Consider the following 26,354-nt stretch of genomic DNA (forward strand, 5'->3'; position numbering starts at 1 on the left):
TGTCAGCAATTTTCCCATGCACCTCGTCATCTTAAGTCACGTGATTCCCCACACTGAACACTTACGTTTATAAAATCTATTATTATGCTAAAATATTTACATTCATTATAAGTTTTCCATGGATCGAAAACAGTTTTCATTTTCGTATAAACAGCATTGGTGTAATTATATCCAAGACGTCCCTTTCCATGAGATTGTACGCGCAACCTGACGTCATTCAAGGAAAACGTTAAGGTAGAATGCGCTTAATTTGAAGTTATTGGGTTCCGTTTCGACATTTTGTTTGATATAAAATTCAGCATATTCCTCATAGAATGCGTATTTTACTTTTTTGACATCTCTGTATGACGCCAAAAATTTAAAGATACCATCAAATTATAGCTTGAACTATTGTTCTGATGTTAAAGATAAAAAATTGAATCGACACTGTCGACTGTATGATTTTTCAATAGATTTAACGATATTTTGAATAAAAACCAGGAATTGTATTTTCATCGGACGGGAAATTACAATTGAACGTGGGCGGCTCTTTTTGGCTGTTCCATTTAGATGTTGAAAAGATCGATATCCTGACATTTATTTTGCTTTTGAGATACTTGTGAAAAAAAAATCATTTATTTTTGGCAAGCTACCGTAAAAATGTAAATATAAGAATTGATTGTTATGTTTGTGCGTTTATACGGGATATAAATCACATTGGGACTTCTTACAAATCATGCAAGAATCGCAAACGCACAAAAATAACATTTAATTTTTAAATGTTTCTATTTTGTTTGGAAAAACAAGAAAGGAAAGCCAAATTTTAAACAGTTCAACAGAAAATCTAACAGGTATCTTAGCGCTCAGTGAGTATAAAAATGTAAATAAGCTGATGTAAAGTTTCGAACATATCTATTTCTTGACTAAAATCTGATTAAACGTCTTTAAGATCTATTTACAAAACTCCACTTTCAACAGGATGACAATTACAGGGAGTTCATGGGATGGATCACCGACGGCGGCCTCAGATATGCGTATGCGATGCACCACGGCACATCAGAAAATCTTTACCGGAAGAAACTGGATGAAAAACACGTCAAGTGATAATTGTTGGCGCGGGAATGGCAGGCCTCTCTGCAGCGTATGAATTGGCTCAAATTGGTCATAAGGTAACGAGATGATCTTCAAATCTTGAGTCTAATATCATTTAGAACATGTATATTAATGATATACGTTATAATATATTTCATTTAGCATACGCAATTATATGTCCTTGAAGTTTAAAACCAAAATTTGTCGAAACGACAAATATGGAATTGGTTATAAACATGTATGGTACAGACATCAACATCGTTTACATGTCTTCAGCACGAAGTAGTAAACCCGGCAATTCATTTATTGTATCCTTCTTGGGTAAACGTAACGTGTGTCTCTTTTCTATTTAAACAGGTCTACGTGACAGTGTAGTCGAGACAGAATTAATGTGAATTTACAAAAGAAAAAGGTGGAAATAACACAGGTCGCCGAACACGACAAAAATAAAAATGTTACAGGCTCGGTTTGATTGAGCCTGTTCATGGACGGTAGTGGAATTCCAAGCTACCGTCCACGCCTTCTAGCCCCGGGTTGAGCAGAACTCAGCATTTATAAATGTTAAAAATACAAAATACAATTTTGAGACATCCACAAATATATTCATACGGCGGTGTACATGGAATCTTCAATGATAAACAGAGTGCAATTCCATGAAAAGCGGCGCACGGTCCCCAGTTAAAATGATGAGTTTTCCAAAAACGAGAAAACAATGGGCGTAACTGAACAAACTGGAGTTTAGATCGGGGATCTGAGGTTATGGAGCCTGCATATTACACAAACTGTCAAACGACATACAGTCAAACCTGTGTTAAAGACACCTCTGAACAGAGACCACCTGGCTCTAAAGACCACATGTTTTTTTCCCATTTTAACAGTTACAGGGTATTTTAACCTGTGAATAAAGACCACCTCCCGATAAAGACCACATTTTGGCTCTCCCAAGGGTAGTCTTTACAGACAGGTTTGACTGTAATTCAAAAGCAGGCACCATATCCAAGGGTGATTAAACAATACCCAAGGCTAATAAAACAATAATAGTAAAAAAGCTAACACATATCCCGTATGAATTGTCTTTTAGAGAAACAATAAGTCATTCCTTTGAGAAAGACAACAAATATGAACAAACTGGAACTGTACATACACACGAGATCCATCAAATAAAAGTGGTTGTACACTTTCCAAATGGTCAATAATCTTTTTGTGTTCACAGGTAACAATACTAGAGGTACAGTGATGTTTTTTTCCTTCCCTTTTTTGGTAATATTTAATGTCTGCATCTTTAGCTCAACCCTGCCTCTTCTAGTTTCTAAAAACTGATATCAAACGTCAAGTGTTGTCGTTAAAATATCTGTCACTTATGTTGAAACCCCATTTAGTCATTGTATTATTATTGCACATTGACCTATAATTGGATTATGTTTATATCACTTAATTGTATTGCTAATGCTCAAGTTGATAAGCCTTTATATATTTTAACCCGCAGGTGGGGCGATGCGACTTCCTCCGAATCATTACCTGACTTGGCACTACCTGAATTTGTTCGGTGTAGAGACAGTACCTTTCCAGAATTATAACGGTAGGGGATACCTATACTTGAATGGAGAAAAGATAAGAATGGATGGTAAGTTTCGAGGGTTTGACGGAAAACTATTGTAATTTAGGTTTTACTAACAGGGTGAAAATTGTGAACGCCAAAGTTTAGATATTTTTCCTTTGTGTACATTTTATTTTCATCCCCAATATTAGTTTAAAAAGATACGAGAGATCTTAAGATGGCCATAGCCTTTGTTTTGTTTAAAGTCATACCGACACAATTTAGGTCACATAGCAAATTTTTGAGTTTTTGATCGTTGTGGAAGACCCCTTTTGTCAATCCGGACATTAGTACAGGCACAAACAGGCACCTGTTTGGAACCACAAACCTTCCATGAGCTATAATGGCTTCCACACATGAAGAACCCTACATTCCAAGCAAGCTTTTAAACTCACATCAGTTAGGAGCAAGTGGTTCAAAGTCAGCGTCATCCATCACATTAGCCATGATGTCTCAATAACATCAGAGGCCAAAAATATATATTCCTTGATACAAAGAAGAACTCAGCTGAAATAGAACAGACTCCATGGTGCTAATCCTAAATCTTAAACTTCATTGGTTTAGTGCAAATACTTACGTCTTACTTTGAGGAAAGTGGTGTTAAATTATTTTTTCTCTCGTCGTTCTATTATTTGGTCTGTCCGTCGATAAACAATTTCATTTCTTATCTATAATGCTTGAGTCTATAGCCGCCAAATTTAATGTGCTAATTCTAGGTGATCAGTAGACGATCCTGTTAACTAACTATTTTGGTAAGTACGTAAAAGTGACAATGACCTTGTGGCTGAACACGTTTTTCTGATCATAGTTTCAATTATTAAAGAACACATACCTCGACATCAAAATTTCATAAGCCAGTGGATGACCCATGTGGTTTTCTGTGTCATTGCTTCAAAGTATATGACAATATGACCATTTCCAGACAAAAGCTAGAAAATCCTCAGGACTACGACCTCAAAACTATCACAGAATGTTTGTTTTCAGCCGGTAAATTACATCTCTGAGTCATTTTTAAAGGTCTAGGACAAAGTAATTTTTAGACTGAAAAACGTTTGCGAATAATGAGAGGATACTGTTTGGGCCTATGGCTTTTAAACTTCATTGAACAATACATGTGCCCTTTCATCCAAAGGGCCAGAATATCAACAGTTAAATCTACAGTAGCGTGTATAACTGTGAAAAATTATTGGATGGTTGTTTATGGTCTGTAGATGACACATATCGTTTTGAAGTTGAAGATCAAATCACAGGGGTCTTCAGGCTGATTATGGTTTCGACTGTTTTAATACAATTAACTGGGGAACACTCGCTCTATTCATTGAATAACCCTAATTATTATATGACCGTTAGGCAAAAGGTCAAGGTCACATAGTACTTCAAATCATTTAACAAGTCATCATAGAGTTCATATATGTTTTACAAACAATAATTGTTTCATATTTCAAATGTGTAATAAGAAAGTAATGTAACTTCATTTTAGATTGGAATAAAAAGAACAAAATGTATAGTGACAAACTCTGGCCAGGCTTGGACGATAATCTAACTGAGGAGGACAAAGCAAATTATAACATTGATGGAATACGTAAGTGATCCATGAAATGTCATTTCCCACAATATTTTGTTTTGAATGGCGGCTGTTATATTTCGATCTTCTCAGATCGTTCAGCACGACTTTTATGTCGTGTTATTGGTACTGTTTAGTTCCCCAGCATGACAATTTCGACCTGGGTGGTTCCAATATTCCCGCTTTCATAGCTTTGGGTATTGTATAATCACCCCTTGGATATGGTGCCTGCTTTTAATTTTGTCTTTTGGCAGTTCCTGTGATATGCAGGCTCCATAACCTCAGATCCCCTTTCTAAATTCCAGTTTTGTTTAGTTCTGCCCATTGTTTTCTCGTTTAGGGCAAACCCATTATTTTAACTGGGGACCATACGCCGCTTTTCATGGAATTACACGCTAGTGTATCATTGACACATCTACGGATGTCTCTAAATTGTTTTTTTGTACTTTTAGCATGTGTAAATGTTGAGTTCTGCTCAACCCGGGGCTAGAGGGCGTGGACGGTAGAATGCATTTCCACTACCGTCCATGAACAGGCTCAATCAAACCGAGCCTGCAACAATTTCTTTTTTGTCGTGTAGTTTCCATTTTTTCTATTTTAAAAATGTTGTCTTCTCTCAAATCGTTTATGAGGATATACGCCTTGTCCGGAGATCGAGCTCGCCACCTTTCTATTTATAGTCATAGGAGCTAAAAGGGCAAGCTGTCATTGATTAAGATTTATCATGTTTTGAAAACAGCATACTAAGTCTTTCAAGAATGTGAAAAACGTAATGCCAAATGTGCTGTGACCTGCAAACCCGTGTTGGCGAGAGGGCTGGACTTATATAATGATACTATGTTAGTTTTTTATTCTATGAGTTATCAGTATAAGAAGCATGAATGACCTATTATTGACTTTCAGTTAGTTACTACAAGGCAACAATGAAGCCGATCAAGGATGAATTAGGACCCTGCCCATCAGAGAAGAGATGGCATGACTGGCTTTATAAATGGAGTAAACTCTCAGCAGAAGAATTTTTAAGAGGGCTATGTGCCGGTGAAATGAAATGTTTTCCGCTGATACCATGGACGGAGAAAGCCATTGAAGGTTACAAGGTACTATATGTGAAATAATCAAAAGTAATCATGAGAGAATTTCCCTCAAAAACTAAAGAATATACGAATTTTATCTAAAATATATTATGTGTCAGTTAGAATTGTAAATACAAATCCGGTACAATGTATATAATTCATAGCACAGTCTCAATCAATTCAAAATTACCAGGAAAATTTACAACAATTTTAGCCCTAAATAATCAACTCTGTATGAAGATCCTTTTGAAAATCCCAACCAAACATCAAGAAAAGCACATCAGGTTTTAAGAGGTAGTTAGTTCAAAGTCGAAGATTACTTGAGAACATTGTGCCTTTTTGCTGTTAACTTACTTATTAATCTAGGACCGCCGTAGCCGAGCGGTTCAGGTTTCTAACTTGATTTTACTTCCCCGGACGGACTCTACCAAGGTGCCACCAGTGCTTAAAAGTAAGGGTCAGAGAGATCTTCTCCTTTCATTAACAGCATGACCTAAAATATTGTTGGGTGTCACTTAAAATCCAACCAATCTTCAATCAACTTGAAAAAGAGCATTATAACTGTCAAATGTGATGCTTATTTAATCATTTTGTTAAAGTTTCTCTTATTTTTATATTCTAATTAAAGGTTTCTAGAGACACACCATCAGTTGGGTTGGACCTAGCAACGCATCTTCGACAGGAACTTGGAGCTTGGTGGCAAGATCTTCTCGAAACACCTAAGCTTGGAATGGACACCCTGCCGAAGGCGTTTACTAAAAGAAATGAAAAGGGCTGGAGCCCGTCTGTCCATCTCTTAAAACAAATCAAGTTTGGAATCATGGTGACAAAGGTGGAATACATTGAAAATGTAAAGGCCAAGAAATCAAAGAAGGTCATGGTTACTGGAGAAAATACAAGTACGAAACAAAAGGAATCATTTGAAGGAGATGCCGTTATTCTGACATTACCGCTATCAATCCTGCGACAGCTCGATATACCGTTCAGCATTGAAAAACAAAAAGCAATTTCACAAATTTCTTATGCTGCCTCTACAAAAATTATGCTGCAGTGCAAGAAACAAGAAATGATTCTGGCAGAAAGACGTAGGTCACGGAGGTTTCAGCAAAACTGACATGATGATCGGACAGTTACATTACCCGGATTACAACGGCTCTGGAATTGGAGACGACGAAAGAGGAGTGCTGTTGGTATATACATGGCAAGCTAATGCGTTGAAATATGGTTCACAACAAAAAGATATGGCTATTTGCAGTGCCGTTCATGACATAAGCAAGATCCATCCCGAAATAAAGCATGAATTTGAGGTTGGAACAGTTCAGGCATGGTATAGCGATCCAACCTCCGAAGGTGCTTTCGCGAATTTGAAACCCTATGAGTACATCGATCATATGAATAGCCTGACAAAACCGACAGACGCCGTATACTTAGCTGGAGAGGCACTGTCCTGGTCAAATGGTTGGATTCAGGGAGCTATATTCTCTGGGCTGATGCAAGCCTACTGTTTCCAGTCGCATCAAGAGGACAAAGAAATCGTCACGCCTGTATCACTAATGTTTGGCAAGAAATAATTTTGGCCGAAATGATGGACTCACTGGCAGAAATTCAAACTTGATATTATGATATTATGTTCAGTCGTGTCGTTCTTCTTTGAAGTCCAATTTCGATTATCTCAAAGTAAAACGCTCTATCCTTTGGAGTTCGAGATACTGAGATTCAATTGTATATAGAAATACATACGAGGTGTTGTTTTCGTGCATTGTAATGTAAGCTTTAACAGTTTTTAAATTTGTGCATATCTATTGATGTATTAACGCGATGTAGCTTGTATCAATTTTGTATTTAATAAATATATTTTTCAAAGGTAAAACGTTGAGGTAATTTTATCATTGCAGACAAGCCAGGCACATGAATTTTCCATACTGTATTGATATAACTGATTCTTTAACAGGGAATAGATTGTAGGTGTAACAATAACAAACCCCGTCCACTCCATCAAATTGTATTTGAAAGATAGAAGTTAGTGTTAATTCTAGGGCCACCAACAGACTGACGAAAAACAATCAAGTCTTCCTTACAAATCCTAAAATTTGAAAAGAACAATTGTTTTTCACGTACATTTTTCATTCAAGTTAATGAACAAGTATTTTAACAATTTTGTAATTTTTATTTGCAAAATAAAAACATTGTATGTCTTCTTTGAGAAAACTCATACTTAAAATGACAATCTTCCGCTGTATTCTGGTTTTGGGAATGGCTTTGTAGTGTATAAGATATTTCTGTGTGCCTTTATTTTTTCTTCGTGTTTTCTTAATTTAATGCTAGGGTTTTGGAATTATGTAAATATAAAGCGACATGAATTTGCTATTGGCTAGACATGTCTACTTCCGGGTACACTTGTACACGATAAAGCGTTACGACAAAGTATCAAGCGGGCCCGCTTAGCTCAAGAGAGAGAGTTCATATCTTCAAATCACGAGGTCTGGAGTTCAATCCCCGGGCTGGGCGTATGTTCTCCGTGGTTATTTGATAAAAGATATTGTGTCTAAAATCATTCGTCCTCCACCCCTGTTTCATGTGGGCAAGTTAGCAGTTACTTGCGGGGAACAGGATATTGGTACAGAATCCAGCAACACTGGTTAGGTTAACTTCCCGTCTCGTTACATAGTTGAAATATTGTTGAAAAATGGCATTAAACCCAAAACAAACAAACAAAAGACACAGTATCATCAGTATAATATAAATACTAAATTGCACCTTATGAAGATTTGGAAATTAGAAACAAAAAAGTTATAATGTTTTAGAACATTTGTTCCTGATGTATTTTGAGGTAATGTTACAGACATGCTAGAACAGATGGCCGTTAATCAGAAAACTTTTGATTTAGAAGAGACAATTGTTCATTTACGTTGTTTACATCCCTTTATACATAATCTTTAATACGAAAATAACTGGAATAAGCCGGCTAAATGATAGTGCTAAGTGCTTGGTTTTATTTTCTCTGTCTCTAATCTACAGAATTACAAACTATCTTTAAAAGTACTGTCTGCTTAATAAGAAACTCTACTTTATACTAGATTGTATTGAATACAACAGACAATGTTACATGATTTGCGTAATTTGAAAAGAATGACAGACGTGTTGTCAGTTAGTCAGCTGTTGTCGCTGAATGTCTTAGTTCCATGAATTTATGCTATTTCAACATTAATACAATTGTTAGAATGTATCCAAAACAATATTAAAAAGACAACTTGCTTTTGTATGATACCGACAAAATTCAACGTATGAAATCAAGACATATTTCTACAATGAATAATTTTACTTTTCCACGAAAATTACACTCAATGTCAAAAGATTTATTAAACTGAAATTGACTGGGGCTTTCATATTTCCATATTTAAGAGAATGTAACATTAACCGCAAGAACAGATATTGGAATTATTCCTTTTCTGAGATCGTCAGAACGACTTTTGAAGATATTAACGAAATATATTTTTATGGAAATATACATTTTAACGATGCATCTAATAAGAAAAGCTTTATTTATCAAATTATGCATTAAAGCGGTAAACAACACACACATTAACCACACGTACTGCCTTAAGAAACCTCGTAGTATATAAAGTAAACATTGGTGTCATCCCTGTTATGTTTACATGGCATGTATCATTCGCAGAGACTTTCTCTCATTACGATCTTGCCACATGTTGGGAAAACACTATTTCACTTACAATTAATTGATCAACTAAAAAGAAAACAAAGCTCAAAAGCTAAAAATGTTAAGTTAAATATTGATCAAACAATACAAAAAAATAAAGAAAGTTACATACACAACAAAAAGAACACTTAAAGACATTCTTCACAAAGGTCTGATTTAAAATGAAGAAATATAAAAAATGTCAGTTAGAAACTGACAACATTTTCGTTGAGCTGAATATGAGCAAATCAGATACAATCACATACTGTCATATCAAATGTATATGAAATATGTCTAGTTGTTTGTCATATCAAATGTGCATGAAATATATATAGTTGTTTGTCATATAAAATGTGCATGAAATATTTTGAAATATTTCTAGTTGTTCCGAGTAACACAACACAACATACTTTCGCCAATGTAAAGTTCATTTTTTTTGGCAAAGGATGACACACATTATTATTCAATTCATTATGCGTCGGAAACATCCTAAATAAATGTTGTGTCCAGCTGAACTACAATTCTATCTTGGAAGACGATGGCGATTTTGGTTTGAAGGCGGACAAATCTAGGTCTGCATCTATAGCAGAGCACGGTTTTCTTGGGTCACTGAAATATATATAATTATAAATATACCACATTTGTATTGCTCTCTGTATATGTATATATATGTACAAAATTCAAATATGCTTTAAGAATAAGTGTTTCATTACATGACACCTGAAAGCAATGTTCATGACTTATTTTCGTCAAATTTTGCTTCGGCAAAGCATAGTTTTGACTATAGACTGGTGATATAGCACAAAGTAATAGACCAGAGATTGATATAAAGTGTCGTGTAATAATAACAATATAGTATGAAAATCAGTTCAACTGTATAAAGCATCTCTCTCATATGCAACTTCAGGTCGAAAAATCTACTAGTCGTGACTTTGAAAAAAGACAATTCCATCTTTCAGACTTTGTCTTTAATATTAGTTACTTGAAGCTGTGACTGTTTTCTCAGACAGGACAAACTGTTCTTATTTTTGTTAAATCTGTGGAACATTTTCAGCAGACTTAAAGGTTTATTTACTTACGTCGACTTAAACGCATTTGGAGAGTTGATTTCTTTAAACTTGTAGTTGATACATAACAACTTGGCGAATGTATACTTCTGAATAGCTTTCTTCTGGGCTATGATAAATATAAAAGTGATATATCTAATCGCACTTGATTGTTGTTTGACTTCTGTTACCATACTGATGTGTCTATTCGCGCTTGATTGTTGTTTTACTTCTGTCAACATATTGATTTATCTTTTCGCGCTAGACTGTTGTTTTACTTCTGTTACCATATTGATGTGTCTATTCGTGCTTGATTGTTGTTATATTTTTGTTGACATATTGATGTATCTATTCGCGCTTAATTGTTGTTTTACTTCTGTCAACATATTGATTTATCTTTTCGCGCTAGATTGTTGTTTTACCTCTGTTAACATATTGATGTATCTATTCGCGCTTGATTGTTGTTTTACTTCTGTCAACATATTGATGTATCCGCTAGATTGTTGTTTTACTTCTGTTAACATATTGATGTATCTATTCGCGCTTGATTGTTGTTTTACTTCTGTTAACATATTGATGTATCTATTCGCGCTTGATTGTTGTTTTACTTCTGTTAACATATTGATGTATCTACTCGCGCTTGATTGTTGTTTTACTTCTGTTAACATATTGATGTATCTACTCGCGCTTGATTGTTGTTTTGCTTCTGTTAACATATCGATGTATATATTCGCGCTTTGCTTCTGTTAACATATTGATGTATCTATTCGCGCTTGATTGTTGTTATACTTCTGTTGACAAATTGATGTATCTACTCGCGCTTGATTGTTGTTTTGCTTCTGTTAACATATTGATGTATCTACTCGCGCTTGATTGTTGTTTTACTTCTGTTAAGATATTGATATTGATCTATCTACTCGCGCTTGATTGTCGTTATACGTTTGTTGACATATTGATCTATCTACTCGCGCTTGAATGTTGTTTTACTTCTGTTAACATATTGATCTATCTACTCGCGCTTGATTATTGTTTTACTTCTGTTAACATATTGATGTATCTATTTGCGCTTGATTGTTGTTTTACTTCTGTTAACTTATTCATATATCTATTGGCGCTTGATTGTTGATTTACTTTCGATACAACGATATGTCTAATGGAGCTCGATTGTTACTTTACTTCTATCAACATATTGATACATCTATTCGTGCTTGATTGCTGTTTAACTTCTGTTAAGATAGTGTGATCTTGATTGTGATTTTTGTCTCTCATCATTCAATTGTTATTTGTTAGCATACTGATATATCTGATCGCGCAAGATTGCTCTTTTACTTCTGTTAACATACGGATATGTCTAATTTGATTCCTATTTTACTTCTGTACGTACAATTATATTTCTAATTCCGCTTATTTGATATTCTATTTCTGTTAACATACGGATATGTCTAATCGCACTTGCTGGTTTTTTTTTGATCTGTTAACATACTGATATGTCTGATCGCACTTGATAGTTGTTACTGCTTATTACATACTGATGAGACTAACTACTTATTTTACTATTGTTAATACAGATATGTCTTATATCACACTTAATTGTTGTTTTACTGCTGAAAATATTGATGTGTCTTTCTATGCTTGATTGTTGTTACTTCGGTAAATCTACATATATTTATAATATTTTTGTCATTTAAAGCAATATGTGCGTTGTCTGTGGAGCCGTACATTAAACAACAAAATTAACTCGAGATTATGTTAGTAAATGAAACGAACAGAAAATTATACATACGATTTTATGAAAAATGTATCTGCATTGCAATGTGTTATTTGTAGCATATTTAAGCATTCAGTTTTAAAATACACAAATAAAACACTTTACATAAAAGTTTTAATTTTTTCTATTTTGTAAACCTTTGTTGAAACCAGCGTCTTCATTTTGGTACCAAAGGCGATCTCCAAACTTAAACCGTCGGAACTGTCTTCCCACAATGCATTCAAACGTCGGTCCGAGACTTCCACCTTTCACAGGTTCTTCGGTCAGACCACCAGTGTACAGGTCTATGTCCAAAGGAGATCTTTAAGTAAAATCATGATAGACTAATTCGTTGAGTAACTTTATGCACTTTTGAAATAGTTTCAGAACGTAAAAATGAACCAATTTAATGGGAAACTTTTATTAATTTGATTTTTGTCTCTACGTTGAACTATATGATATTCTGTACTTCAGACTAAACATGATAAAATGGCTGATAGTAAAAAAATGTTGACGTTATAATTTTTCGTATCCAAGTGTGATGACTTGTATTTAAAACATGATAAAAGGGAGAAGAATCTTTGCACCTATAACCGGCCTGTCGTAACAAACGGATTGTCTCTGGTGTGTGGTCTTTAAGTCCTGGGTCTTTCCATGACCTGCCCAGTTTGTTCATACCACACCACTCTCTGTAGTTGCTATAAGCAGGTAAGCCATGGTCCCGGCCTCTTTGAATGTTGATCGCGGCAAGATCAAATGCTCTGTTTACGGATGTGTCAATAAACAGTCGGGATCGGACGACTTCTTCTATTATCCTATAATGACGTAATAGAACACATCTAATGCAAACTCTTAAATGCAACTGTTGTACATTGTTTCACATTTACAATTATGGCAAAATAAATGTATTTCCGTCAATGGTCCAAAGCCCTAAAACTTCCCACGTCTAACAATAGCTGTTTTCAAACGTAAACATTATGTAATAATGATAATAATAATAGCTTTATTTAAAGAGGACAAGATATTTGGCTATAGCCAGTCTAACATATGGTCCAGGAACATAATAATGTTAACATTCATCCTTTGTACGTAACATAGACAGTGAAGTAAAAGACATGAATTAAAGTAACATATTGTGAACAGTATGTAGCCTTGGCAATATCAGACGATAAAAGTGTGTGCAAGCGGTTAAAGAACAAACATAATTTTTATCAGTACAAATAATGAAAGTCCTATGGATAATTTTAAAATGTGTTTTATACTTAAAAATAAAATCAAAACCTACTTCAACTTTTGATTTAACGTTCATACATACACTAAAGGATGCATTCTTTTTCCATATTTTCCATACCTGTCAGTGTCCGGAGAATTAACACCAGTCATCCAGTATGATAACTCTGCAAATGCATCGGGTTCATACGTCATAGCAGGGTCGTTAAACGTGTCATCAGTGTTTCTCTTTAGTACAGGTTTAAATCTTTTATCGGACAATGTCATTTTCTGTGAAATCCACGAATGGCCGAGTCTGTAAATTTAAAAAGATATCATAAATGATAAGGCTTTAAAACGCAAAAAAATATCGAAATCCACAAACATTTGACATACTCGTAAAATAGAAATTACAAACCTGTATGCTATTCCAAATGCGTTGAACATTGTTGGGTTTGTGTCGGGTTCGTACTTGTAAGAATCCGTACTTAGAATGTCGTTATCACTAACGCCTTTTGGAGAAAGAAAAGACGGTAGGAATTCTTCGTATACAAACTTCTGCATAATGGCGATTACAATTCTTCTTGTTTCTTGAAAAACTTTTTCGGGATCTTGAGGATAATAGTCTGAAAAATAGTTTAATTGTGCAAATATTAATATTGTGAATCATATCAACAGATACGGTTATTCAAATTTCTACATTTCGATATGTACTTTGGTATCTTTTCCCGAAAATTTAGCCATAACTAAATTTGATTTGAAGCAATTAACTTATCTGTCATACAGTAACTGTTGTTAAATTTTGAAATCCATAAACTTCTTTCAGGACCTTTGTCACCTTAGGCAGTGGCAGTCAGACAAAACAAAGAAAACAGCTTTATGAATACATTTGCTTCCTTCCAGTTTGATAAATGTAGATCTGAATCATGTACTTAGGTACATAGATACCTTTCAAAACAGAAGCTATTCTGTTATGCTCTTTGACAAACACGTAGTGAAAATCTGTCAGACTTGGAACTTGATTCACACGATGGTCCCCTGAAATTATTTCATATATAGAAATGCAGCATGAAAAGAAAGTAGGAATTATTTTTTAACATTTGTGGACTCCTGATCAATTGATGAGAAGAGTAATCAGTCACAAATCTTACAAAGGAAAAAACTGAAAGAAATGTTTTGTAGAATATGTGATTATAGAAAGGAAAACATCAAAGGTTGTCACTTGCCTGCTGCTGAGCAGTGCTCGTCTGGAACTGTTAACGTACAATCGGCATCCTTACCATTAGGTAATCGCTCGTGTTTTTCCGTTTTCATAAACCCAGTACCTAGAAATAAATCTTGTTTTAATGCTCATTTAAGATTCCAAGTAGCACATCAGTTGACTTAAGTGCTATGTGTTTGCAATAATTTGTGTCCACATACTCGTGGTCGTTATTATTTCTGATTATTTAGGATCATGGAGCCCAATTATTTTAAGAGCTCCACTTATGCTGGTGTTAGGGCGTGAGGAGTGTAGTTCTTTTCATGACCTGACTCCAGCCTGAGTCTGCTTAGCATACACATCTTTGCTTTCAAACGATTTTCTTACATACCAGTTTATAGCAATATCAGTCTGAAAAAACTTAAACCCAATAAAATGTTTCTCTTATACATATTTTGTTTGATTTTACTTAGTGAATAGAATCCAATATGTCAAAAACTGTTTTGTAATAAATGTTTGTTTTGTCAATGAGAAAATAGCGGACCTCAGAACAATATTTAGAATGAGATTAAGAGAACTGTGATTATGTTCATTTCTTTAATTAAATTTTTTATTCAAGACAAACAGTCAAGTTTCATTTGATTCAAATTACTCTAGTCCTTAGATTATATACCTATCTCTCGAAGCTGCAACTGGCTTGTTTTGCTCGGACTGTAAACATTAGATGCATCAATAAATGTAGTCAGGGAGTTCTTTTGCTGGCGTGCGGGAACACCGTCGGAATTTGCTGGAATTCAATGTAAAAATTGTAATTCAAAAGACAATGTAAATCAATAATAGCATTGAAAGAAGAAAGAATCAAACTAGAATGACGGAATGGAAATAAGGTTCCGAATAACTAAGGTTATGTTCGCTTTGGGATATTCAAAACTGATGCCCTTCCTACATGTATCGTAAAGTGCAAAAAAAGGTCATGTGAAATACTTACCATCTGGGCATAGTAAGAAGGAAGATCTCTTTATTTCCATACAGTAACCATTGTAAAATACATCTGATGGGTCGTCGGTGGACGGAGGAAAGATATCGTTGGGTAAATCAAGAGGAGGTGTTTTGCCAATGATGATATTGATACAGTTGTCAACACTAAAAGAAGGAATATGCTTTATTCATGCTTTTTACATATTGCAAGTAAAATACAAACTTAACTCTGAAGATAACGATGACATTGTCTTTTGACATTTTAGTCAAAGGTTATTTAGATATATTCTTATTGAATGAAAATGTAGTTCGATCTACCAATAAGAAAGGTATGATAGTAGAATATGAGAATTCAGAAAGAAACTCGAGTTTCAAATGCTTTTTTTAGTTATGTGTAAACGAACAATAGAAAATCCTCCATGTTTTTAAAGAGTGACGATAAATTTCTAGAAATATAGTTTGAAAATAAATTGAGTCAGTTTAATTTTACCAGTTTAAACAATTTTAGCATACTTACTCGTTGGCAGCTTTACAGCAATTAGAAACCACTGTAATATAACCAAACAGTTACATCAACAATATGTATACAGTGACAATTCAAATTAAATCAATATATAGGCATTGTAACTGAAAAAGCAAACTTCAACTAGGAGCTATCTATATTATATGTATGTGAAGTTAACTGCATCAGAATACAAGAACTGAAAAAATTATTAAAATATCATTTCTAGAAAAAGAGTTATTTGAGCTGAAAAAAATGATCCCGGATGAAATATTTGGAAAAAATGGAGACAACTCCGCAAAGACTTTATGGTAGGCTTAGGTGACAATTGACCTAGTACCTCATGCAAGCTACCCACTTTTTACCTCTAATCATGAAAAAAGCATGCATACTTGCCACATGGATTAGCAACCTGAATACAAAACTATTTAAAGATCAAATAATTGATTGCCCTGGGGAAAGTAGGACATTTTTTGTGGTGAAATTTGTCAACAAACAGACGGGTTTTTTTAAAAAGTCAAAACCCACAGAATTTCACAAGGTGAGATATGTTGAAAAGGCTACTTCTGGAAAGAGAACAATCTCAACTACCCATACATATGCGTCAAAGTATGGGAAAAATGTCTAGAAATATGAGAAAATCGAAGATATCAATTTCAAGATTGTTAGATGCATAACTGTATAATCATACATGGCATTTATCATAGATAGGTTACTTTTCCTTTGCACTGATATAACATGGGCAGGATTAGGATTAAGAAACGGTGTTCACTCAACAATTTCACTATATAATTAGATTGCTTCCCTTGCGTAAAGAAGGCTTAGGGTAAATCTCTACAATATAAGCAAATTATTTCAGATTTGTAGAATAAATGACTGAGATAAATGTGCATTTCCTTACAGTTTTGACTTTATATTCGTTTGATAAATTTCTCATTATTTTTTTTCTATGATCAAGCAGTTACGTACAGTGTTCCGTCCGGTTCATCATTGTTTCGCCCTTCGCCCTGTAGATTGGTAAAGGCGATAATGCGATATCACGATGCGAAAACACGTGAATACAAGGTGCAATACTACGATTGGGGAAATGCGATAATTAACATAACACTTTCGCATCTTGCTTTCGCGTGTTTGTATCGGTATATCGCTCTCTCGCCCCTTCGCCCAAAGAGCGATATCACGAGCGTTCGATAGTTCGATGTCAAATTTGCATTTTTACATCGTACTGCCATAATTTTGTTTTTTTTGGGCGGGTGGTGATACTGGGATAATACGATGAGAAAATGCGAAAATACAACGCTAAAGTGCAATATTGATGTCGTGACTTCACATCGTGTTTTCACGTTTCCGCATCTTACTATCATGCCATTGAATCGTATGTTTGCATTGTAATATGGCGCCATCACCTATATCAATCTACGGGACAAAGAGGCAAAATAATGATGGCCCTTAAAGGATGCTTTCTTCTTGGATAGATCAGGGTCTTACCTGCTTGATCGGTTGTTAAGGTAATATCGTGTGCCAAGAACTGGCCGAAAAACACCTGGAGAGTAAGTGTACGACTCCGTTTTTCTTCACGGTTTGGATTCTGATGTATTACATTGCTAATATTTCTCGGGTTTGGGAGAAGTATTCCGTCTATGCTGTACTTTCTCGGTTCACTTATTCCGTCAGCTTTTAGAAAATAACTTTGATGATAATATAAGAACGACAAGCAACAACTTCAAGCATCTGCTATAATCAATTTATTTTCAAACAAAAATTAAAATAATACATCCACTATAACTGACACTGTTAAGTAACAATGAATTATGTGTACTTCGTATTTTATATCAACAAGTGGAAGGCCAATCTTATTCATTTTTAACTAAACAGTAATACCATAAGCATTCTTCAGAACCCTCTCTTGATGACGCCCCGCCATTCCCCACTCAGGATGTTCCCTGTTGTTACAAGAGCCGTCGGGTTCTCTGTAAACCGAGTTAAAGTCACAGTCGTCGGCATGCCTAGTTACAACATTGCAGGTCTCACCACTTGCTCTCTTAAACATCTCTCGAACTGATTCATGATTTAGATCTTCTGCACTTTGTTTTTCACTGGAAAGAATAACACTTCGGGTTTTGACTCACATCGGCACAAGTTTATGTCATATGCAATGTCTGCCAGTACTTGGACTTAATGTTGTTGAATTAGCGTGTTTTATATCTAATCCTTCAGGATCATGGAGTGTATCTAATAGTCATTCTGTAACGGAGTTTGCATTATGGAGTTTTCTGTGAGTAAGTGCAAGCTGCCGGAATATTTGAACTGTTAGAATGAGTATGTTCATGAGTGTGATCGGAATGTGCGAATGTGCAACACCCGCCTGCACGCCCGCTTACACCGGCTCTAGCGGAATTCCATTATATAGATGTTAGATGACATTGGTGATCCCAAAAGATCAGAAAAAAATAACATTCTACTGCATCTACTAAAGGTAAGACATTTTACAGCCGCACAAATGGCAATATCTACTAATGTGATAGATAACACATTGTATAATCTATAAAAAGGTCCTTTGGCAGCAAAAAAAACGCATCTAAGAATTATGTTTGAATGATGTTTGTTCAAGAGAAGTTAAAAAATGTGCAACATGCTCCCTTACACCGGCGGAAAAGATATTCTGTTATACAATTTTGTTTTAAACAACAATATAAGGTATATTAGATCCAAAATATTTGGCTCAAACGCACATATTTAAGTTGTTTGCACATGCTAGGACAAAAATTAAATGCATATTCTTCTATTCGCAGCATGAAATCTCTGCTACAATTAAAATTTCATGATTTTAACTAGAAATGTCGAAAGTAATATACTGTTCTACAAAATATTCTCGGAATGCTGCCGGATATATAGTTATCAAGAAACACTTACATTTCGATCAAATGTTTGGTTGCAAGCAATGCTACGTTAACTCTTCTATCTGTAGAACCATCTCCGAAGATATGTAAACCGTTGAAGTGTGATAGAGGACAATGCACTGGAAATTGTTGTTTGGCTGGAATGTCATATTTCGAGCAGGAATATAATTGACACAAATATATGCAAACAAAATTGGAATTATGGCAAAACAAAGAAGTGTATAACACTATACCTCGAAAGAAGCCATTAGATTCACCCGTTTCTAGGATCATAAATTATAGTCGTTGCGCCAACGTTCATTGAACTTATGCCAAATGTCTTTTGCTTTCAAAGCAACCTTTTACCTGTCGTAATCAGTGACCGTCTGTAATAAGCTTACGCTTGATGTCTTACATACACGCGTGTTGTAATTCAAGCAAGGCAATTAAATGAACGATACATAAAACAATAAAATGCCCATGTACCTAACTGCTACAAAGAAACGTATATAAAAGAATAGCTACAAGAGAAAATGAATTAAGGGCCCGAAGGCAAGTATCAAAGTGAACTTTTTGTACTACCCATCATGGATTCTTCCACCTATTTCATCAGACACAATCGGAAAAAGAAGCGTATTGTCAAGCTGTACAAAGACTGAACTCTATGCTTGCAGTGTGTCTCAAACAAATCACACAATTTAAAATCTGTATTAGCATAAGTGTACATATTAATATCAATTTTAAAAAACGTACTGTCTTCTTGAAGACGACTTGTCTCTATCTGTTGTTGAGTGGTCTCTTCGGCTTTTAGAAAAGCCGCTTTTACTTTGTCTTCTCCCGGCGGAACAGACTCGGCTGACTGAAGGACAATCAGACAAGGGACGAACTGCCAAAACACCTGTTAATGTGATATAAACAAAATTACTATGTGAGTCTATATGTGTAATCATTCATTGCTGGCTGGGAGGAGTTACTGCTAAATTTATGTTAAATACCTCTTTTGCAATTTAAAATGTGAAGATATAATTTTAAATAATAATTCTGTTTCTTTGTGACATCATATACCATGTAAATATATAACAGATATACAAAGTATTATTAAAGCAAAAGAGCGCCGGACCACAATAACATGTAACGTAAATGCCTCAGTTTATTGCTAGAGGAACAATGAAAATTTTAGCAAATACAATTATAATGCAAGAAGGACAGGAAAAGTTCTATAATGGAAGCTTACACATGTGTTGTTGAACATTTCATTAGCGAAAAAACAGTTTGGAGAATTCTAGAGAATAAACTATATAGGTAGATTGATGAACAAGAAATGTTCAGCAACTTTGATTACATCTCTTATACGACTATACCCCAGCAGAGCTATTGTATAAGTGTCTCCTTACGGTTGTAAGCGGACACTTTATAAATAGAACTGTCTTGTATGAACGCTCTCTCTCAGTTAACTACTTGCACGTGAACGAAGTCATAAACTGTGCCTGATGAAAAGGATGTCCATTTTCAAGGTGTATCAATTTTTGACTATCTTCTGTTGAAGGTATCAATATTTTAGAATTGCAATGTGATTAAAGCTTTTAAGATTTATTATTTTCCAATTATAAACAGAACGGCAATGATAGCTTTATACCGTAGTCAGAATGGAACATCTGCAATACCTGACAAATCAAAAACTAAGTGGGCCGCGCCATGTGAAAACTACGGTGTTTCGCTAGGGCCAGCGCCTGCTCCCTATGAAGGCAACGGTACGAGTGTACGATGACGAAGCGCGACAGTACGATGGCGATAATACTACAGTCCAATGGCTTCGCCATCGTATCTTCGTTCTTCATTATCGTACTGTTGCCTTCCTGTCAATCATGCGTAGAACTTATTTGTACGACGTGTTACCGCTCGAGTGTATAAATAGTGTTAAAACACGGAGTGCTATATATTATTTCGATTCTAAAAATGCCCTTCATCTAAAACAGTAGATAAAATGTAGTAGCGCTCTTTCTTGGTCGCAACAAAAACTTTGACGTCACCGTACGTGAACGTGATGTCATTCTACCGTAAGCGCGTTTTACCAGAGACAAGCATATTAGAATTACTAATAATCTTGTGTAACGTAAATTTGCAAGAAAAATCCAATTTTATTAGATACAACAGAACAGAACTGAACACAGATTACCCAAAAAAATAATAATGAACAAATAAATAAATAAATAGGGTCGTTCAGATTAGCGAAAATAAACAACTTTTTCTAGACCTAATCAAATATTATTTATAATAAATATTTTTAATTTCTCACGAGCAGACTAAACAATTTGTTACTTGTTTATAAATAACACCCTGTCTGGTGATATTCGTTTGAATATTGTGTTCAAGCTTGATGCCATGATTTAAAAAGGGTGACATTAGAGTGTAATCAATGTTAATGTGAACCACACATTCATCGATCCTCAATGAGCATTATGTGCTCAGGTGAGCTTAGTAAGCATTCTTTTTGTGAGCCTACATATCTCACTTTACCTCTTTCCGTTTAACAGGCGGTTTTAGAACACTTAAGGTGAATGCAATGCTAACAGATATTATAGACCCCATTTACGATATCCAAGATTAAATTTACAACAAACCTCTATTAACTGTTTAAACGTGATATATATAAACAGATAAAATATATGATACCTACATTACAAAATGACACCTCCAGCAAAGGAGTTACGATGCCTCAATGTAAACAGTAAGGAATGGTACTAAGAAGTCTAGGATTTCGTCTTGTTCGTTCGTTTCCTCGTCAAAAAAGCGTCTGTCATTTTTAACAACTTATATATCATTTAATGATGTATACCAATGTACAAACACATGTACTAGCACCCGTAAATTGAAATTTGAATGCACGAAAATTTCGGGTAATACCACTAGCTGATACAATGTATTTAGAAAGGCACATGATAATAATTTAATGTGTATCTTTCGGGAAAAAAATCCATTTATATTCATTCATTCATTCATTAATATATTCAGTACACTTATCGTCGTATAAGTCAGAAACAGTTTCGAGTTTTTCTTCAAAAGTATCCCCTTACAGACGTAAGAAGCCGTTTCGCTAGGACGAACACCAATTTTATCCTCGGATTCGTCTCTGACAATATTGGTGTTCGTCCTAGCGAAACGGCTTCTTACATCTGTAAGAGGACACTTCTGAAGACAAACTCGTACTGTATCTATAACATATAACGTTTTACATTAAAGGTTAAATTTAGAAACGATATCATCAAACTGAATGTGATCTTATCTTTGTCTATGGCTGTCATCAAAATGGAAAACAAAACATTATCATATTAAAGAGACGTGTTGTGGAAAAATCAGTTTTGTTAAATAAACGTTTACTAACCGTTGTTTTGACCATTCATTTATTTTATGTGTGCCGTCATTATAATATTATGTAGTTTTCATGCAAGCAATATCAGAATTGGGAATTACGAGACAATTATGATCTGCGAAAAGCGTGTATTGTTAAACACTTTTTATACGCCCGTTTTGGAAAAATGAGACGTATTATGTGATAGCGCGTGCGTCTGTCTATCTGTCCGTCTATCCGTCCGTCACTATTCGTATCAGAAGCATATCTTTATAACCATTTAAGATGTTGACTTTAAACTACGGATATATGTAGATGGTGATGAGACGATGTTCAAAGCGCTTGAATCGGCTCGGTAGCTCAAAGATCAATGACACAAATTGAGCTAAAATTGCCCATTATATTTCGTGTTTAGAGCATAACTTACTAACCTTTCAAGGTATTGAATTCAAATTTGGCCTGTAGTTAGGTGGTGATGAGGCGATGTGCAGTGTCATGAACCGAGTTGCTAGATCAAAGTTCAAGGTCAAAACAAAGTCAAATTTGCCCATGATATTTCGTGTCCAGGGTATAACTTAAAAACTATTAAAGGTATTGGATTGAATCTTTAGATAAAGACAGGTGATAATGAGACGATGTGCAGACTGCAATAATCTATATTACCCTCCATCACCACCAAAAACAAAATAATTTTTCATTTAGTTTCTTCCCCTTTTGCATTCTGTCACTGCAACAATCTAAATTACACCCCTATTGTCATTCTCGAAAGTATCGTTTTCTTTAACTCTACCACGTTCAGTATGTATGTGTATCATTGTATTGAAATCGGCATGCAAGGTAAAAATGGCGGCGTAAGAATTTTATGTCTCGAAAAGAGACATTGGAAGAAGTGAAAAGGATATTACCACCCCTTTTTTCTTTTTCTTTTTCTATAGTAGCAACTTAGTCCTTAATGGGAATATAATTCTCTGCAAAATGTGTGAAAATGTTTTAGTTGGTAAAAAAGCGAAAAGGTTAGTTTCTAAAAAGAACGGTAAATGCAAAGAGGACATAGATGCCTGTTTTCCAGTAAAAAGGCGGAAAGTAAAGAAAAGTAGTATGCAGTTGTTACTGTTTATTTTCATGCAAAATGTATGCATGTTATAGGGGTAGTTTATTTATTTTATTGATATATGTTTAGAAAATCTTATTTAACAATCAAGGCTGTCGGAGACAAGCAAAAAAAAAGTTAAATGATTATCCAGAAGTAATTTAAAATATTTGTAAAAATGACTATGAATCTGAAATGGATTCCCGTATTTTGAATGTTTACGTCATATATGAAATACTCTCGTAATGCAATAAAAATTAGAAAAACGATGTTTATTGAAAACAAAATATATAAAAAGATATGCAATTGTGTTCATAGAAATGTTTTTAAATAAGATTAATTTTGTAATTTGTAGAAGTATAATTATTTGTACGATTTAAAAACTTTGTAATATTTTTTGTGCTGAAGTAAAAATATTATGAAATTTAATCAATTTTTGTCATCATATTTCTGTCATCAAATTGTATTCATAGTTTACTACAGCTCTAGGTTCCCATTTCAGATTGTACTTTCATGCAGTTATACCTTAAAATTGACATTGTGACATACCCTAATGATAGCTGAATTTGATATATTGAAGTAGATTAATGCTTTTTAATTTGTCTACATAAACAAAATCTAGAAAATGCCTTCAGACGCTAGTCTGTCGTGCCAGATTGAAGGATTTACAGAGTTAATAGTTAATACTTTGTTAGTTACAAAAACTGATGAATACGCAAACCAAAGTCAGATTATAGGCAATATTGGAAATTCATAAATACATGCACCTTTATTAATAGCATTAATTATTTTGCGTGAAGCATTTTTATTTATTTATTTATTTTTTTTTTTTTTTTTTTTTTGGTTTTAAAGATTTAGAAAAATATTAAACTTGCCTGCATGTTAACCAACGCATAAAGTGATCAAAACACTCCCACACCAAATTAAAATTGCGCTGCGTTTTGAAAAAGTTTATTATAAGCATTTATTTATATATATATATAAATCCGGGACTTGGCAGCCAGATGAGGAAAATTTTAGCTAAAGTTTAAAAAAATAGCTAACTATGCATATATTGGAATATGATATGAGGTAAACAGATAATGTGTGTCAAGTTACACCTACCTAGGTCAATATGCAAGGACAAGGTAAAATAAGCGCCTTCCTGGGTGCAGTCAGTTTGCATTTATTCCTAATTTGTGGAATTTGTATAGACAGTGCCGTTATCAATAAATCAAATTATGTGATTGTATAGTGGGACAGGCTTCCCGGACTTTCGTTGCAAATGTGTTCCAAATAAATGCGTGAGTGAGGGTATAAGGAAGGGTGCAGAAAAGAGCTGTATATTGTATTATATACAACCAGCAAGTGCGCTTCTATAAAATTTATATACTTCATAATATATGTATATATATATATATATCTGTTCCTTCTTTAATGTCACCTGGAGCTCTCTTTGAAATTAACCTGTATCAGTCAAAAATGATAAAGACATACGGTCCATCTAAAAAGTAAAAAAGAAACAAAGATGAATATCCAACGGGGAAAGTCAGGAATCTCGACGATTCTTCCGAGTGTTTGTTGGTGTAATGAAAAAGGCTTTATATCACATAAAATAGTCTGAGATAGGAAGTGTACTTTTGAAATCGAGAAATCATATAAATTGACATTGCCAAATCAGCAGCTGGGTGAAAATATATGCTTATATCTTAAAAATAGCTTTAGTCAAAATCAAATATCAAAGCCCGGCTTACATGCTCGGACTTAACATGAAATATTTGTAAATCTAAATGTGAAAAACTTGACCATAACGAGACAAGCCTATTTTATTTTTTATGCTTCACATGACTAAACTATTAGACTATGAGCCAGAAGGGGTTTTGCTTCCCCAAATTTAGCGTTTTTGGTCAAGATGGATTTCTTCTGAAATTATGGGTAAATTAGACAATTTAGCAGTATTTTAAATGTTGTTATTACTGTTATAAATAATGCCCTCGATGATATTTAAAACAGAGTAAATTGGTTTACGTATATATTCATCAGTCGGCTCTAATTTTGGTGGATAAGCGAGTGATGGGCAGTAGGTCAATCAGCTGATCAGAATAGAATAGAATAGAATAGAATAGAATGGAATGGAACGGAACGGAACGGAACGGAACGGAACAGAATTAGAATTAGAATTAGAATTAGAATTAGAATTAGAATTAGAATAGAATAGAATAGAATAGAATGGAATAGAATATTTTATTAAGCCAATCAAGGGTCATATATAATGACATGTATAATCACAAACATACAGGGAGAACATAATTGACAAAAATATAAATAAGGACATTAAAGGCAAATAAAGCTTCATTCGTATTCTTAAGACATAATTAACATACGCTTATGAAAATGAAAAAAAAAAAGACAAGAAACAGTTGCTGAGATTGAAGTAAATTCCACAGATAACTATGACTTTCATTCATTGTTGGTGCTACATGATCTGACTAGTTAGCTAGCAAGAGAGTTCTTTTATTATATATATCATGTAAATATCTAGAAAATATCAAAATGCCAGGATCTTCCGAGAACATTAACCATACAAATTTTTGTTCATTATTTAACAAAGAAAAGTTTCTATGTGGACCAATCCGTTTCTGGATGATAACTGAAGTACGCTTGGGTCTAGGAGCATGAAAGTTGATAGGAAATCATATTTAACAATCAAGGCTGTCAGAGACAAGCAGAAGAAAAAGTATTTGTTAAATGATTATCCAGAAATGATTTAGTGTTTGTAAAAATGACTCTGAATCTGAGTAATTTATCTTAATATTTCAGAAATGGATGAATGATTTTCGTCATATATGAAATACTCCCCTTATATAATAAAAAAGGGGAAAACGATGTTTATTGAAAACAAAATATATAAAAAATGTGCTATTGTGTTCTTAGAAATGTTTTATAAATAAGATCAATTTTGGAATGTGTACAAATAGAAAAATATTAAACTTACCTTCATGTTAACCAAAGCAAAGAGTGATAAAAACACTCTTACGCCAAATTAAAATTGTGTTAAGTTTTGAAAACATTTATTATAAGTATTTATTTATATAAATAAATCCGGGGACTTGGCAGCCAGGTGTGGAAAACTTTAGCTTATGTTTAAAAAATGCTAACCAAGCATATATTGGAATATGATAAGAAGTGAACAGATAATGCGTGTCAAGTTACATCAATTTGTATAGATCTACCTGCAAGGACAAGGTAAAATAAGCACCGTCTAGGGTGCAGTCAATATACATTTATTCGTACTTTGTGGACTTTGTATAGTGCCGTTATCAATAAATCAAAAGATGTAATTGTATAGTGGGACAGGCTTCTCGGATTTTC

The 26,354-nt window shown here is 34.2% G+C and overlaps 1 protein-coding gene across 1 annotated transcript; it reads right to left on the reverse strand.

The window, feature by feature from the left end:
- Positions 1 to 8,828: 8,828 nt before the first annotated feature.
- Positions 8,829 to 26,131, reverse strand: LOC123530242 (peroxidase-like protein). Its single transcript, XM_045311011.2, has 16 exons — positions 25,978 to 26,131; positions 19,318 to 19,462; positions 18,599 to 18,722; positions 17,567 to 17,781; positions 17,174 to 17,359; positions 15,701 to 15,731; positions 15,194 to 15,348; positions 14,879 to 14,992; positions 14,231 to 14,329; positions 13,953 to 14,042; positions 13,423 to 13,630; positions 13,147 to 13,320; positions 12,383 to 12,610; positions 11,954 to 12,117; positions 10,082 to 10,178; positions 8,829 to 9,611 (listed from the first exon to the last, which is right to left on the reverse strand). The coding sequence occupies exons 1-16, from the start codon at positions 25,981 to 25,983 to the stop codon at positions 9,518 to 9,520; spliced, it is 2,130 nt and encodes a 709-aa protein (XP_045166946.2). The 5' UTR covers positions 25,984 to 26,131; the 3' UTR covers positions 8,829 to 9,517.
- Positions 26,132 to 26,354: the final 223 nt, after the last annotated feature.

Source organism: Mercenaria mercenaria, chromosome 13 (genome assembly GCF_021730395.1).
Source record: "Mercenaria mercenaria strain notata chromosome 13, MADL_Memer_1, whole genome shotgun sequence".
Lineage (NCBI taxonomy): Eukaryota > Metazoa > Mollusca > Bivalvia > Venerida > Veneridae > Mercenaria > Mercenaria mercenaria.

Excerpts from the sequence above, each read along its gene's own strand:
- LOC123530242 (XM_045311011.2), bottom strand. Across the intron at positions 17,782-18,598 it reads ACCAAACATTTGATCGAAAT|TGAAAAACAAAGTGCAGAAG; the intron begins GTAAGTGTTTCT and ends TATTCTTTCCAG. Across the intron at positions 13,631-13,952 it reads AATAGCTTCTGTTTTGAAAG|ACTATTATCCTCAAGATCCC; the intron begins GTATCTATGTAC and ends ACTATTTTTCAG.